Source organism: Sinocyclocheilus anshuiensis, unplaced genomic scaffold, assembly GCF_001515605.1.
Source record: "Sinocyclocheilus anshuiensis isolate Anshui unplaced genomic scaffold, SAMN03320099.WGS_v1.1 scaffold387, whole genome shotgun sequence".
NCBI lineage: Eukaryota > Metazoa > Chordata > Actinopteri > Cypriniformes > Cyprinidae > Sinocyclocheilus > Sinocyclocheilus anshuiensis.
In genome coordinates, this window is record NW_015549624.1 from 468,890 (window position 1) to 486,891 (window position 18,002).

Here is an 18,002-nt window from a genome sequence, read left to right on the forward strand (position 1 = left end):
CGGCAACAACAATACTACAGCGAGAATAAAAGTTACGCCTTCTTTCTTTGCGTGAACATCTGGGCGGCATTATGCAAATCTTCCCACATCGTGACGTAGATATGTGGGGGCGTGTTCGAACGAGCCGCTTTAGGTAGGCGTGGCTGACTCTTAACTTTTATAAAGAATATCTCTTTGCATTTTGGATTTGAGACTTTAGTCTTTGCAACTTTACAGATCTTCTTTATGCACCAAGAGCTTGTAACACTCCAAAGAGAAAGGAAAAATTGAAATCAAAAAATTGAGTGTGAAACCCAGCACAGTCCCTTATCTCCCAATAAAACCGGCATTTGTTTTTGCAATTTACCTCAGCCGTGACATTTTGACCCCATTCTCAGACCTCTCCTCGGCCCTACAGTCCGCCACAACTAACATCACTGAAGTGGAACAGCCGCTCAGGGGACCTGCTTCAAGTGTGTGTGCTGACAAATACCTGTTTAAGAGGTTTTCATCCATTTCTCAAATGTGAATTGTAGGATCCTGACCAGAGTTGCGTATAACGTGTTACACCGTAACGTTACTGTATTCTAATTACTTTTCCTGATAACGCAGTAATGTAATGTTACATTTTAAATGTATGTGTGACCGGTGAGTGGTGCAGGTGTCGCTCATTATCAATTACTCCACCGGCCTCGCTCCGTTCCAACGGCTCTCGGCCCTGCCCCCACTCGTCACAGTATGTAATTTGAATACAGTTGCTAATGTCAATAAAATTATGTTACTTAAGTTACAAATGCAGTGTTAAGAAAAAAAAATCATGTTTTGCGCATCAGTGTGACCTTTAATAAATCACCGGAGAATGCACAGCTAAAATGCAGATGAGATGTACAACATTTAGATGCAATGAAAGGTTGCCTATTATATTTCAAAATGTTACACTTGATTTCACATATTTTAGTCTGGTATTATAGTTTGGGAAAAGTTCAACTAGTAAATGTGTAAATTTATATCACATAACACTAATATAACCTAAATAAAAATAAATGACTCATCAGAATAAGATCCTCCGCTGGATTAAGCCACGCGTCACATCGCGTTCTTCTTACGAGGTAAATACAAGGCTTATTCCTCACAGAACGTCTTCTTCCAAAAATGAAAAGTAGCCTAGATGAACTTGATAAATCTTTTATCTTTATCTTTAATGCTTTGTTTACAGAGGTGATGTGGGCGTTTACATGTTCGCGTTTCTCGCTTGGATGATTATCACATAGAGCGCGATGCACACGGGTGTGACCACATTATAAATGAGCTCAGATGGGAAAGACCGTACCTCCCGTTGGTTTCATACGGATTACTTTACCAGAGAATGTGTTTTCAACATGACTGACTTCATTTAAAAATATACACTTAAAGCTTTAGATATATTTCTCATGTATGTGTGTAAAGTATTCATTGAGTTTTCGTTCATTTTAGTCACGTATTTCAGAAAGATATTTGCGGAGACTAAGACTACAGAAATGTATAATCATGTAATGTAATCAACTACAATGATGTAATCAAATTACAATTTTAAAGAAGTAGTGGATTACTTTAAGTAACTTACCCAACACTGATCCCGACGAATCAACAAGCAGATTCTGGAAATATGCTAATGGAAGGTTTGTGTTGGGTCTGATTTCAAGGCATCACGCACATTGCTCAAATCTGCAATGCTCAGAACTCTGCAGTTTCATAAATGTGGCATTAGGACACAATTTTAAGTGGATTCAGGCCCCTAAGACATAGATTAAATAAACTGCATGATATTATGGGGTGCTGAGGTCATTGACTATTAATTAAGCGGTTAATGTGCAATGATCTTGGTATGCTACTGTACCTCAGATCCACAGTGCTTCCTACAAGGCTTTATATGCTGCACAAGATGAATGACAAAAAAACACCTGTATTGACACATAATCTCATTATGTCGGCCCCTGAGTTCACTGATCAATAACAATAAATCATTCAAAAGAACATAACATGAAACTCTTTTACTTTAAGCTCCTCCGATAAGGGTTGCAATTTTGAGATCTTAAATTTGTTACACTGAAGTGCGCAATCTGTTGGTCAATCAATGCTATTGATTCGTACGAGTCCAACAGACAAGGTCAGAATGCTTGACAGTTAAAATGTTCCAGAGCTTGATGCAACTAATTTCTTGTTTAAAATCTTAGGGCTCTACAGCCAGTGACAATATAAAAGTGTAGCAGTGTCATCTATAGTGATACCTTCAAATGCACTCTGCTTTTAGAAGTGAAAACCAAGGTTGGAGCTGTGGCTTAGTAGTTAGTGCTCTGGTGTTCATCTCAGAAATCTAGGTTTGAATCTGGCCTGTGTTGTATTCTGATTCCTTTCTCCACAATAATTTATGCTGTCAACAGTAAGTTTGAAATGAAAAACTGAACTGTTAGATAAGAAATAACAGCACAAGATGAAGGTTTGTAATCATAATTCAAGCTGGGCAACTTTTTATTCCTGTGAAGACACAGATTTGAGACTTTGCCTCATCTTTTGAAGCCTGCATAGCTCTGGCACTTCTTTCTGGCAGTGCATTTCCACAGTAATGGAATAAACTGTCAAGAAGAAACAGCAGATTTCAAATTTGGAAGAACATCCGAGCAAAACGGTTTACGAACCAATTGTCTGAAATCTGAGTGCTGCTGGACGATCTCAATTGGCACTTCGCTGCCCTCTGTGGATGGAATGAAAAGCAGAAATGAAAAATCTGTCACCATTTACACACCATCATGTCGTTCCAAACCTGTATGACTTTATTTCTTCTGTGGAACACAAAAGGAGAAACTCTGAAGACAAAACGAACCATAAAAGCATCATAAAAATAGTCAAATACAACCCAACTTCCTTAGAGTATTCTGTTAACAGCTGTGATTGGATCAGTGAGTCAAATTTGATTCAGTGAGTCAATCTGAGTCATTTGGAGAACTGGATCAGCTGGATTAGTGAAATGAATCATTTAGACAATTTTGTTAACTGGATCAAGTGATTCAATTGACTCAAAAAAATGAGTCAATTGGTTCATTCCTCACAAAAAGCTATACGTTTCAGAACACTTGGAACAACATGACAGTGAGTAAATGATAACAGAATTGTAATTTTTGGGAGAACTGTCTCTTTAAAGAAGTTCATTAGGTTAGGCAGATGGCACCAGTTGGCACATCAATCTGTTTTATGGTAGAGCAATAGGATGAACAGGTGCAGATGAATGAATACAACTTCTCTGAATCTTCTAAGGTGAAAAAGAATGAGAAGTTGAGGAGATTAATCTAAACTAATGAGATCACCAGACTCCAAAAATCATTAATTCAACGACATCCTCCCTAAACGGCTGTTAGTAATTTTCACAGAGAATGAAAGGTTCAACTGAGGTGGTTCTGGGTAGGGCTGAATTTCATCTCACTATATGTAAATTCCTTCTTAATCCATGACAGTTTATCCGAGGCAATGAGGTCAGTGACTTTGCATCCCGTGTGAAGATTTCCACCATAAAAGCTGACATGCAGAGAGAATCAACATTATATCTCAGGTTCCTACTGTTGTTATGGGCTCATTAAGCAACTTTAAGGGGAGGGAAAAGACGTCTACTCTGAATCTGTTGGGGGGATTTTGAATAACAGACTCCTGCCTCTGTTACCTGTGGTGATACGGCAGGTGTGGATAACTGATTATAAGACAGGCATTTCACAATAGCAAGCTCAGCAAAGAGGAGAGAGAGACATCCTGCTATGTACTTTTGATCATCTTGGGACGGCCTAGTGAGCATAATGGGAACAGTAGCACATTGCTTCAGGGGCAGTATCGCAGTGGGAGAGACGGGATATGAAGGAGACCAGAACCTGGAGTGCGTTTCTGCATTTTTACTGTTAAGACAGTATCTTACTGAATTCTTCGGTTCGTCTGAGGTCAACTGGGTTGTGCAGTGTTGGCTTAGCGAGCTCCAAACTTTGAGCTGGATTCAAAAGTAAAATTTGAGTTAAAGGTCGTGTTTTTATGTTAAAAAAAGTACTATCTCCTATTCCAGCTTAATATGCTGGGACAACTAAAAAGTTATTTAAATGTTCATTGTCCCCCTCAAAAAAAAACTCTGACTTTGTTATGTTTATAAAACATTGCTCTGTTTGTTTGAGCTTCCTGGGGCCTGTACCATGATGGTGGCTGAACAAACTCAGGGTTACAGGATTAGTTTTGAGTTGACAAAACCAAACCAGTCCAATCCGGCTTTGTTGCCATGAAGCTGATCATCAACTTTCTCTGTCAACTCAGGCTTGATCCTGAGTTAATGAAGCACGTGCACATGAAAGAGTGACATCAGTAATGAACAGCCAATCACATGCCTTGAAACTGTGATTCACTTCTCGCGAGAGAGTCAGTGCGATTCACTACCAAAGATTCAAATATTCAACAATATGAAGAATTTAAACACATTTACAAGATGAAACGATCTATCCATGAAAAAGGAAAACTTAAAGAAAACATAAGTGCAAGTAAAAGTTAGTTTATAGAGTTGATAATATTTATAGGTATAAAAACACTTAAAAATCTAAGCTCATATGTAGTCATGTTTAAAGCTATTGATTCTAAAACTTATTTATATTGCATATTATCTATATGTTTATATTAATTTAAAATAAACTAAGCTAGCTTGTGTAATGGATTAAGGGTATAATAATTATATAAATAATATAAAATAATTATAAAAAATAAATCTCTAAAAATCAGACAATATTATCTTTAAAAATGTTTTACTATGTAGCATCCTTTCATTTGGAGTAAGAGAAACTGGGGGAGTGGCTTTATTGCGTCAGAGATGCGTCACTTTACTTGAAGCTGATTGGTCAAATTTGGGTTTCAGATCTCTAAACCAGAACATAACCTGCCCCAGAGCAGGTTAGCTGTGGAGCATAAGTTACTAAGGCAATGAAAGCCAAGCCACTTTCATGGTACCTAAAACCCAGGATTGGTGCAAACTAAACCTAAATTTACCTGGCTAGCCAGCTAATCCAGCTTCATGGTACAGGCCTCTGGTCTGACTGACATAGCAACAGTAGTTCAACCAATGGTGTGAGTCTGGGGCGGAGCTATCTGTTGCTCTGTCCAATGGCAGATGGAGGGAATTTTGATTAAAGTGCCACAGAAATGATAAACTCCACCTTCAAAGGGACAGTTCAGCCAAAATGAAAACTCATGATTTACATAATTTGCTCACCTTCTTATTCATAATTTTAAACCTGTATTACTTAATTCATTCTGTGTAACACAAAATCAGCTACTTTGAAGGAAAATAGGTATCAGTATATGTTTTCCCAAAAAATGAAAGTCAGGATTCAGTGTGATTGTTATTTTAGTGTGTCTGTGTATATATAAATGTATATTTTAGTTTCAGTTTTCCTTTTAATTTTAGTTAAGTTTTAGCATTTTATTTTATTTATTTAAAATGTATTTTGTTCTTAAATTTATTTATTAGTTTTTTAATCTATTTAGCTTTAGTTTACTTTTATAATTGTAGTCATTTTTGCACTTAAACATAAAAATGACAGTTAGAACAAAAATTTTGCTCTGACAACGAACTGAAATTAAATTGCTTAAAATTAAAGGTTTTCATCTAATATTTATATATATTTTTTCCGGCAAAATTTTTAATTCACAAAAATTATTTGCAATTGTTTACAATAACAACACTGTTCCAATGTTGTTCAAAACATTCATCAAAATTTGACAAATGACAAAAAAGTCATACAGGTTTGGAACAACAATGACAGATTTTCATTTTTGGGTAAATGATAGGCCTACCTTTTAAGTTCAGGACCTGTTATAACATTCAGTATCTGCACTTATATTTTAGGATTGATGATTGATTGATAGGACTGTCCTAGGACAATGTTGAATTCCTTTTCATTTTTATGTCATTAAATTAAAAATAAAACGCCAATTCTGCATCCAGCTCAATTAAAATTAAAGCCATGCAATTCTGAATTCTGTCAAATCCATTTCAAATTCATAAACAGGAATTTCTCCTTTCAATTTGGAAACAGCGAGAACAAAAAGACACATGCATCTATCCAAAGGATGACTATACTCTGCTGCTTTGGACAAAAACATGCCTGCTAAATGTCTAGTCGCAAATATTTGAAGGTTTTCCCAAAAGGAAATCAAACTGCACAACATTGATCTACTGTTTTCTAATAAACAAGCACTAAACTAGTCTGTCTGAATACAGTACAACACATGAACAGCAGGAGAAAGTCACACACACAGCTTCAGTTTCTCCAATCATGTAACAAGATCATTCAGACTGATGAGACATCTCAGAGAGACAGATTGTACTGTTTTAAATAACTCATAATGGCAAACCAAACATGAATGGGCGCGTGGTTGTTCCCAAAGGAAAAACGAGTGTTTGTTTTCCCTTTCCATAAAACTGCTATTTTATCTGGAGCAGCAAATTGTATATTGCCGTCATTTTTCATGATTATTGTTGCTTATGCACCATTTAGATAGAGATTGCATTGCCGTACTATTGAGAACGGCCTCCTTAACACTACGGTAATGATGCAGTGGGGTTTCAAATGATGGAGAGGGTCACTTTGCCAGGCTGCAAGGCTCCACTGCATGCCAATCAGGCAGAAAGACGAAAATTAATAGCATCGGGATACTGCTTGTTTATTCAAGAGTATAATTAACTGCCAGCTATTACTGTTCTGGAGACAGTTTCGTTTCTAACTCGTGATAAGGGGCACATTTCAAATGCAAGAAAGTGTAGATCGTGTCAAAGGCTGATTTGCATAGAATACATTATGAATTTTCCATAATGACGTTGAGTTGACTTTTATGTTTGGCCTTTGAGGGGGAAAAACACACAAGCATTTTTAACACAAGTACAAATGTTCTTTTTGTGTAATTAGCTGCTTTGAAGGATAAAGTAGTGTCAAATTGTGTCTACACAATACACAAATTAATTATCACTGCCGTATTTGACATAATTTTTTGATAAGAAGTACAAAGGCTGTACAAACATTCAGTAGTTAAACAGTGGAATTACAATAAAGCTAGTTAGGAAAATACAGCGGAGTCCAGCAGTTTCATGATTTCAATGCACTTTCAGTCACAATCAACAACAGGGTGCTACTTGGTGAACAATGTGTTCTGATACAGATGCAAATACTACTGATATATATATATATATATATATATTGGATAAGTACAATTATTTAAAGGTTATAAAGAATTTTATATATTTGTATGTATAAAGACAAATGAAAATCAATAGGATCCAGTCCAGTGTTATTTTAGTATTATTTATAGTATTTATTCATATTTTAAATTTTAATTTGACATTTTAAATTAATTTTTCATCCTAATGTTAGTTTGTTTTAATATTTTTTGGCATGCTCTTGACATTTTTCATGTTTGTTATTTTATCTATTTTTTTATATTTATATTTAAGTTTAATTTATTTTTATTTTAGTTACTTAACTTTAGTACCCAAAAATTAGAAATGTTTCCCTGACAATTAACTGAAATAACATTTAAGTTATCAATTAACTGAATAAACTTTATAAAGCAGAAAGAAACATTAATAAGCTAAAATTCTGCATTTATTTGATATTGTTCGATTATTCTTACATTTTTATATTTTATTGACCCCAGTTTGAAAACCCCTGCTTTAATGTGCCTTAGAGTACCTTTAAATATTATAGCAATAAATGTGGTAATCATTTAGTGTTTATAATTTTATATGCCCCTCTGTTTACAAACCCCATGCAGAATCTGTAAATAAAATACATAAAAAATACAATAAAATAAGAAATCTGAAATGACAATGCCTTCTTGTGCATGTCTGAATTAGTATAAATTCATTAGCAGAAAATATTTTAAAACATAAAAATTATTCATTAGCATAAACTCTATATAAAACAAATGAATTGATTTATTTCGTTAAATAAATAAATAAAAGCCCTCATATTCAATAAAAGAAAAATGCATGATCCTGTTAAAATCCCAATAAAGCACGTAGACTACATTCAGACAGCTGAGCACGCGCACACACACACACACACACACACACACACACACACACACACACACACGTTAGAAACACACAAAAGCATTGTGGGTATAAACACATTGTGCAGTCACACTCACTTGGTGGTGTCCACGTCTCCATCTCAGAGGGGGATAAACACACTTGATGAGCCTGGAGGAACGATGTTAATCGCTCACATGTGTCTCTTCCTTTAATTGTATTTCCATAATTACAACATAATTAACGTGGCATGTCCGTGTCTATATGAGCAAGACACACTGCAATAATAAATCAATCAAGCAGCACGAGGTGACCATGATGTGGTTGGTTATGATGTTCTTCTGGGACGGCGCGGCGAGTCCATTACTGGACCTGTGCCTGTAATTATGTCTCTATATCAAGGCCCACTCTTTTCCCTCTACTCTCTTTCTTTATTGATAAGCTTTTCTGTAATTGTGGTTTCCATTGGACGTGTGCTAACAGTAATGCTCTATATTATTGCAGGCTTGTGTGGGAGGGAAAATGGGAATGTCAGCCATTACTGTTCGAACTATGTGATGTAAAATGAAGTGAATTATGGGTTAACAGCACTAAGCAGAGAAATCCAAAGTGTGTAGCAATGCTGGTCAGCAAACTCAGAAGAAGCTTTGTACCATAAATCAGTATGTTGCAATATGTACTTTTTTAAGATCCTTTTTTTAAATGCATCAAAGCAGACATATCATAGGGGGGGAATCTTGCTTATTTGAAGCAAGATTTTTATGGACTATGTAGGCATTAGTTATATTCTCAATGCAACTCCCTACCCAGTCCAACCAGATCATTTACTCTACTTACATTACATACAAAAACAGGTTATTTATAAACGCCAAAATGTTGACATCACATTTACATATTAATAGTGATTTGTTTAGCAACTTGGCTATCCCTGATTAATAACAATGTGATTTATGCTGCAACAGAGGTAATTTATGTATAGAAATATGAAAGGTACAGTTGCACATACAGCCTCTTTAAAGGAGTAGTTCACCCAAAATGAAAACAGTGTCATTATTTATTCATCTTCATATAAGTTCAGACCTGTATTTTGTTACATTTATTTTACTGGAACACATTTTTTGATTAATAATATGAGAGTGAATAAATAATGACAGAATGTTCATTTTTGGCTGTGTTATTCCTTTAGTTTTACATCACTAATTTCAACCCATAAATTCATAATTTACACCACGAGAAAATTATCTAACATTATAAGGGGACTTCAGGGAAAAACAAAACATTAAATAAAAAGCAACAAAACAAAAAACATTAAATAACATGAAACAAAACAATAAAAAACAAAACACAAAACATGAAACATGAAACAAAAACAAAACATGAATCAAAAATAAACTAATAACAAAACAAAAACAAAACATTAAACAAAAAGCAATCCATGTATCATTCGATCATTCGTTTTTTGATTTAATATTGAAAGTAGAAAAATGAGAAAACGTCTCCTTTTTTGTTTTTTTCCAAAAAACGAAAATTCAGCTTAAATGTTCGTTTTTCATTCATGGGTGGAAAAATGAATAAACAGCTTGAATATTCGATTTCTACACGTGGGCGGGAATTAAACGCCCCTTTCTGCTGATTGGTCAGCCGAAGATCAAACCGTGCCTTCATCAGTTCTTCCGCAGTATCACGCAGCAGAATAATAGTCCTCCACTGCTGCAGTTGTATGGATTCTTAACGCTACATTTAATCTTTTTTCATCAAACAAACAGGCCAATGAATAGCTCGACACAACTCATACCGGGGCAGAGTCTAGACAGGGCTTTGGCTTCGGTATATATAGGCTTATGTTCACGCAAGAACTGTCATTCTGACTGACAATCGGAGAGCAACCGATATTAAGCCTACTGTTAGAGTTATATAATGTAGTTTTGTGTTTTAGGAGATGCATAGGATTATTTTACGACAAATATGTATCCGCTTCAAAAAAAATAAAAAATAAAAAACTAAAGTCACCATTCTCTGCCATTAAATTGGCAAGTGCGAGCAGGACATCCTATCACTTTAAGAACCGCTGGTCTACACAGAAGAAAGACCTGTCTAGACTCTGCCCCGGTACGAGTCGTGTCGAGCTATTCATTAGTCTGTTTGATGAGAAAAATATGAAATTTATCAAATGGGTTATTAATCCGTACAAAATGAAGCAGTGGAGGACTATTATTCTGCTGCGTGATACTGCAGAAGAACTGAAGAAGGCATGGTTTGATCTTCGGCTGACCAATCAGCAGAAAGGGGCGTTTAATTCCCGCCCACGTGTAGAAATCGAATATTCAAACTGTTTATTCATTTTTCCACCCATGAACGAAAAACGAAAATTTAAACTGATTTCTCGTTTTTCGTTTTTTTGGAAAAAAAACAAAAAAACGAAAAAGGAGCCGTTTTCTCATTTTTCTACTTTCAATATTAAATCAAAAAACTAATGATCGAATGATACACGGATTTAAAAAGGTCATTTCATTTTTCTACTTTCAATATTACATCAAGAAAATGAACAAAACAAACCTTTAAAAACACAAACAAAAATAAAATAAAACGGAATAAAATAAAATGCTGTCAAAGTGTCGAATATATCCCTTGAACACAAAGCCATGTCGCACTTTTGGTAAGAAATTAAATTCAGTCAGTCAATCAGTTGCGATCAGTGAAGCGAGACGTACATCAGAAGATAATCTGGAGCCCTCGTACAGAAACACATTTCAGAATGTTCACTGGAAACTTACCGCTTTCTCGTGAGATCTGAACGAAAGCCTCCACACCGCTCTCCCCATAATTCCCCTCAGACGCCAGCGTGGAGACGTAGTTCCAGCCCATGGCGGTCACGATGTCCAGCATGGCCTGGGCCTGGTAGGAGTCAGGCGGCACAACCCGGGAGAAAAAGTCGTACCGGGTGTTATCGCTCAGCTCCGGCGCTGTGGATGCATAGCTGATCTGGGGGATCTGAAAGGAAAGAAAGAACAAACTGTTACGCAGGACAGATTTTAAAGATCACGTTTTCTAGTCCAGAGCCAAAAATATAAGGAATAGTTTACCCAAAAATTTAAATTAGCTGAAAACTGCATGTTTGAGATTAACAAATACATCATTAAAGCGTTTTAACTTTAAACCATTGCTTTGAGCTAAAATATGAGTCCTCTATCCATAATATTGCTTTCTCCAGTGAAAAACTTGTCTCTCCTGAATCAGGAGAGAAATATGCACAGATTAATTACTGTTTACAAGCGGAAACAATCCAAAACAGTTTTAAACAAACATGCTGTTGGATTTTGATGCAAGAAAACAACAGAGGATGGATTTATTCCACTGGAGGAAGAGTTATTATGGATTATGGACTTGTTATTTGGCAAGAAGCGATGGTTTGAAGTTAAAACACCTTATGAATTTGTTTCATACAAACACAGCTTTTGCTTCACAAGACGTTCATTGATGGACTGGAGTGGTGTGGATTATTGTGATGTTTTTATCAGCTGTTTGGACTGTTGTTCTGACGGCACCCATTCACTGCAGAGGATCCATTGGTGAGCAAGTGATGTAATGCTAAATTTCTCCAAATCTGCTTTGATGAAGAAACAATCTTCATCTCTTGGATGGCCTAATGGTGAGTACATTTTCAGCAAATGTTAATTTCTGAGTAAACTATTCCTTTAAAAGCCAGGGGAAAAAACAAAAAAAGTTTGAAGCAAAGCGGAAAATGCAGAACCAATTAAAGCAAGCAAAGGTGGAGCAATACATATGCAACCTCCAAAACCGCTTTAGCCCAAAGCTATTGATGTGAACGGCTACCAACCCGTGAGGTGACGCTAAAGGTGAAACAAGACCAGGTAACGAAGACAAATAAGAACGTGTTATGGTAGAAAGAATGGAGGTGAAGCCTGCCAGCAGGCAAGCTGGGTAATGGCTTCTGGTGGCGATTGACGGTGTGATTGATTTCTCCTCAGCCAAAAGGCCAGGCTGTCAGCCGGAGCCCTAGAGGCTGCGCTCATCAGCATTCACCGCAACAGTGGCGCAGGAGAGAACCGGCCCGCAATACAAATGCCACTCACCGGCTGGCGAATCGGGCACCGGTGCTTTTTCACCCACAACCCCGGATCGCAGGCTTGTAAATACAAATGTCATGGATGTGTTGACATGGACGGACATGTCTGTGAAGCAGATGCGTGCGTGTTATTCTGGGGAGTGTTATATCAAATGTGCAGCACGAATGCCAACACTAGACTTCACACCTTAAAAATAAAGCTTTTGTCTCGTGATTATCAGTGTTAAACGATAAAATAGTGTGATATTCCTTACTACTGTAGGTTAAACACCATTTCAGGTTAAATATAACCATTCACTCGCCTTCTTAATTCTTTTCATGGTTTTCTTCCTTCGACAACATGCAAAAGATGATATTTTAAAGAGCGTTTCAACTGATTTGTCCATTTAATGGGGTTTAAAACATTGGTCCCCATTGACTTTCACTGTACGGGAAAAAATTTATTTTTCAAGAAATCTTCTTTTGCGACTCACTTGAAAAGAGCAATTTTAGTTTGTAAAACATATTTTTAAAGCCAGATATATTAAATAATAGTAATATATCTAAAATAAGATGAAATAAAATTAATTTTATTGAATCTACTTCTCTCTAACAGCATACATACTCAAATAAAATAAAAGAAATAATATAATATAAACAAAAAATATATAAATAAAATAAATATTATCATAAAGTATTGTATAATAATGAATGAATAATGAACCTCTCTCTCCAATAGTACTTCCTAAAATAAAATAAAATAAAATTTGATTTGATTTGATTTGATTTGATTTTATTTGATTTAATTTAATTTAATTTAATTTAATTTAATTTAATTTAATTTAATTTAATTTAATTTAATTTAATTTTAACAGGCTTTTTCAGCAAAGTTTTGATCGTGTTGATAATTTAGAGGCCTTAGAAATGTGAAATTTATGTTTGCTTTATAGGGTTAATATGTTAAAATAACAATTCATCACAAAAGGATCTATCCATAATGAAATATGATGGTTAATAAACCAGAAGTTCATTCACAAATGTTGTCCCACATCAAAAAGTGTGATTTAGACAACTTCATTGATCAAACATTACTATTTTTAACTTCATAATTCATGTAAGGGCAGTCACAAAAACACAAGCTTCACATTTCTGGTTAGAAAGTCTTTCCTCATAGAGATCCATTGTAAGTGCATAACTGTAAACCCGTTTTTGTTCACTTTCACAAACGGAGGGTCTGAATGTGGTTGCGAATGCTGTCGAAAGATGTCAGATTAATTCATATGTGCTTTTTCTATGGTTTCACAACATTTCATGTCATGACATGCTTTCACATGCAAATTTGAAGCTTAAATGCCATCTTCGTCTCGAGCGATTACAGTGCGCACATGAATTCCTATGTTTTTCTGTTCATCAGAGAAAGGCGAGATGGATGGTGCATGGAGTAACTTTTAAAACGAGGCAGCCTCTTTAAAACGGTTTAAACTCTGCCCTGAAGGTTCGCTCGGGAACATTTCATTCAGCAGCTGAAGCGAATGACAGAAACTTTAAGGAGCTCAAGAAAGACAGTGTCTCTCTGTCTCTTCAGATGCTCCCTTTCAGACTTCAGCCTACAGTGTTTAGAATTTTGGTGCACGGCAAAGGTTAGACTCAGAAATGATGCCTGTAGAACTTAATTTCACGCTCATGTTTCCAGTTTAATAAAATATTACAGAGCCACAAAAGAGATGCACAGGAGACTAAAAACCTAAGACTTTTGAGAGCGGCCATAAGGGAAATCAAATGCGATAATTTCCATAAAATAATAGAATATCGCTGATGGGAAGAAACACATTAACCTTCATCAGCACTGCAATAATATTTCTTCATACAGTGCAATTCAGAAGAGCATAATAGTGAGCAATTTCCATTGTAAATTATATGGAGTTAAGAACCCATAACTCTTTGGATTACTTTGGCTTCAAAAAAAAGTTTGATGCATGAACTGTGAAATTTTGCCATTTGTAATTTCAAATAAAATAAAATAAAAAAATTAAATAAAATAAAATAAAATAAAAGGCAGACTCTTTAAAACTGCCCTTTTAAAAGACTTTTGAAAAGTAATTTTACAGTATTTCCTAAAATAAAATTGTCTATGATAAATTATTTGATTTAATAATTAATATTACATTGAATGTAATATAACAGTAATTTCCTACAATAAAATACAAATAATTTGTTTACTTATGATTAATTATTTTATTTAATTAACTGTACATTTGTATACCTAGTATAAATGATTATATAATTACTGAATGTAATCTAACAGCTAATTTTTTACAGATTAAAAGAGAGAGAGAGAGAGAGAGAGAAAGAGAGAGAGAAAGAGAGAGACTAATTGGCTGTTAGATTACATTCAATAATTATAAAATCATTTATATACAGTACATTCAAAAGTTTGGCAAGATTGAACAACAATATTTTTAAATAGAATAAAATAATAATTATTATACATAGTAATACATTTATTCACCAATAATTATATAAACGACTATATTTATCTAATGTTATCTAACAGTTAATTATTTTATACACACTTATACTCTTTTGTATTTTAGATTTATACACATTATACATATTATATTATGCATATTATATATAATATATACAGTAATTCACTGTACGTTTTTTTTTTTACAATGTGATGTAGGGAAGGAAAACCTAAATATCTTATCTAAATGTCTACAATATCCGACTTATCTGTACTACATTTATGAGAACGTTTCAGAAGTTCAAGAACGCAAAGATGATTTGAAGCAATTGCAACACATGACTGCAGCATCAGCTACAACTGACGGCTGTGCAGATGGCAGGATCATTTTACTGTCTGCGCTTTTGCTTTTCCAGGCCTGCAATGAGTATGAGGGACATATCATACATTAATTCTGAGCGCTACTGTCATCTCCAGACGTCTCAGGCGTCTTGTGTCTGAGAGATGTGGAATGAGCGTGAAGAAGCGGAAGAAAGTCTTTGGGATTTTCAAGATTTCTCAAGGGATGCAGCATGTGTTTTGAACTCCATATTAAAGTGCACTGCTGCTCCAATTGAATAGACTACATACAGATATTACTCTCAGTCTTAGAGATACCTGCAACAGGAAAAGAGTTATTAGTTGTTTTGTTGCAACAGCGATCGCCCACTTTCTCAGTGATCTTGGTTAGTATTTTCACTATTCATTAATCATTATCCACTATTCATAAGCTTTTTTACTTTTCAAACATTCTTCATTAAAGCCTTGAACCAAATCAGCCAGTTATGAGATGAATCACAATTATGTTACAATTTTTTTTTTTTTATCTAAATGTACTTGAAAGTTGGAAAAAAGTACAAGACCGTGTACTTGATTTGTTTAATGAGACCATGAACTACAGTCCCATAAACCATAATGCATTTTACTGAACAACTATACGATATTAAACTATTGACATAGGCATTTATTATAAGTATAAAATTTGGTAACACTTTACGTGAAGCCTTTATGTATAATGCATTATAAAGGGTTATTAAAGGGTGTAATGCATTATATTTTTCATAATATGAATTGTAATACATTATTATATTGTTGTAAATAATTATATCCAAATTTGAAATGCATAGTGTAACAATGAATTGATAAGTGTTATAATGTATTAACTGTGGTTATAATTATTTATGAGATAATAATCAAACTCTATTGCTGAATGTTTACAGGTGCATCTCAATAAATTAGAATGTCGTGGAAAAGTTCATTTATTTCACTAATTCAACTCAAATTGTGAAACTCGTGTATTAAATAAATTCAATGCACACAGACTGAAGTAGTTTAAGTCTTTGGTTCTTTTAATTGTGATGATTCTGGCTCACATTTAACAAAAACCCACCAATTCACTTCCAAACAATCTCAACAAATTAGAATACTTCATAAGACCAATAAAAAAAAACATTTTTAGTGAATTGTTGGCCTTCTGGAAAGTATGAGATGCACCTGTAGATACTATTTATATCTAATAAACAGAATTAGATAACATTTTTATACAAATAGTTTTATTTATATATAAATATATATAACACTGAATCAAACTGAAGTTACTTCATTTTAGATTTCATTAATTAAAAAAAAAACAGTTTTGGAAACTTTACTTCCACAACTCAACTACTGCACTCCTCTTGAGATCCTTATTGTTTTTATACAATAGATAAAGTATTGATGATTGCAAATATAATATATATCTAATATAGTGTTATTTTAGTATTATTTATATATTATTTATTCATATTTTGAAATAGATTTTATTTATATATTTTCAGATTTCACTCTAATTTTACTTTTAGTAATTTCATTGTGTGCTTTTGTCATTTAGATTTCTTCTTTTTTTTTTTTTTTAGTTTCATTTTTATTTCAGGTTTAATTTGAGCCATTTCAGTATTCCAATTTAAATGATTTATTTCACTCAGCTGCCAAATAGTCAAGGTTTAATTTTTTTTGTATATTATAGTAGGCCTGTTTATTAATATATTGATTTAACCTTTAGTTTTACATTTTAAGTTTTCAGTTTAATTTTAGTAATTGTAATTTTTTTTTTTCATTTCATTTTTTTTTTATTTTTTTTTTTTATTTTAGTACTTTTAAACATTTTATTTCAGTTTATTGTTTTTTAGATGTAAGTTTTTCCATCTAATACTTATAATTTATTATATTTTACTAACTCTAGCTTTACTATTACTAATTATTATGAGTTATGAGTAGCTTGCAGCGTAGGAAGCTACAAAAACACACCGATAAGTTCATGGCTCTTTGAATTATTTGCAATCTACAACCAACAAAATTGAATGATGTGCAATTTTTAAGCCACATACCTGAAAATTAAAGCATTTTGTTTACCTGTCTTTATCTTTTTAATCTTTACGAAACAAAGCACACAGTCTTCTTTGTTTGCTTCCATAATGGAGCTGTCAAATCGAGAAAAGCCCTCACTGCTGATAAATTACATTCAGACAATACTCATTAACCTCTCCGAAGACCTTTATTTAAAACCCTCTCTGAAAGAGAAGTGGACACAAATTGCTGCGGCGCGAGAGATGCTTCCGCTTAATCATTCACTCTCACTTTCTCTCCTTGGCCTTTTTCGACACATACAAAAGTGCACACATGCCATAATTATGTATTCGCCATCCTCAATGGACGTTTCATATAACGGTGCAGAGCTACAAGTTGCTAACAAAGTAGCTCAGCTCAAAGAGAAGAGAATTAGCATTAGCATTTTGAAACTGTGTGCTTTAAAAACATAATGGTGTTAGCATGTAGCATCTTGTTAGCATACTTCCTGTAGCACTATTGACCTGCGGGAGGTATTACTGCTTAATTTTTAACAGGATTTAATTAAATTACATCAGATCTGGCTGCTAAGCTGTATGTAAATATGCATCAGGTTCATGGTCTTAATGCCATGCCGCTATGGGAGCCGCCGAGCAGGTTTTGTCTACTGAGGTGATATTTATTTAGCAACCCTGATGTCTCTTAGGTTGGCTTCATGCACGGCTACCACTGTTTGATCTGGGGCACCTAGAGGAAGTTGTGCAAATGTCAGAGATATTTGTTTGACAGAAAGATGTCATCATTTGTCATCATCCTCTTCCTCCGGTCTGGCCACGGGAAGACGACATCGTGATGACTGAACTGATATATAGGCCTATGTGTGATCTATAGGGATGTAACGATTCACTCAACTCACGATTCGATTCGATTCGCGATTTTTTTCATCACAATTAAAAGAAATAAAGACTTAAACTACTTCTGTCTGTGTGCATTTAATTTATTTAATACACGAGTTTCACAATTTGAGTTGAATTACTAAAATAAAT

At 34.3% G+C, this 18,002-nt stretch overlaps 1 protein-coding gene across 2 annotated transcripts in view; it reads right to left on the reverse strand.

Annotated features, from left to right (window-relative positions):
- The window catches only part of grm8b (glutamate receptor, metabotropic 8b), a 219,130-nt gene that overhangs the window by 141,098 nt on the left and 60,030 nt on the right, over positions 1 to 18,002 (reverse strand). For both annotated transcript variants that reach the window (XR_001630917.1, XM_016448445.1), the window contains one exon: positions 10,834 to 11,050. Coding sequence is in view for 1 of the 2 variants with exons in the window: in XM_016448445.1 (XP_016303931.1) it covers positions 10,834 to 11,050 (217 nt within the window). In the remaining variant the exon portion in view is untranslated. The remainder of the gene's footprint in view (positions 1 to 10,833; positions 11,051 to 18,002) is intronic.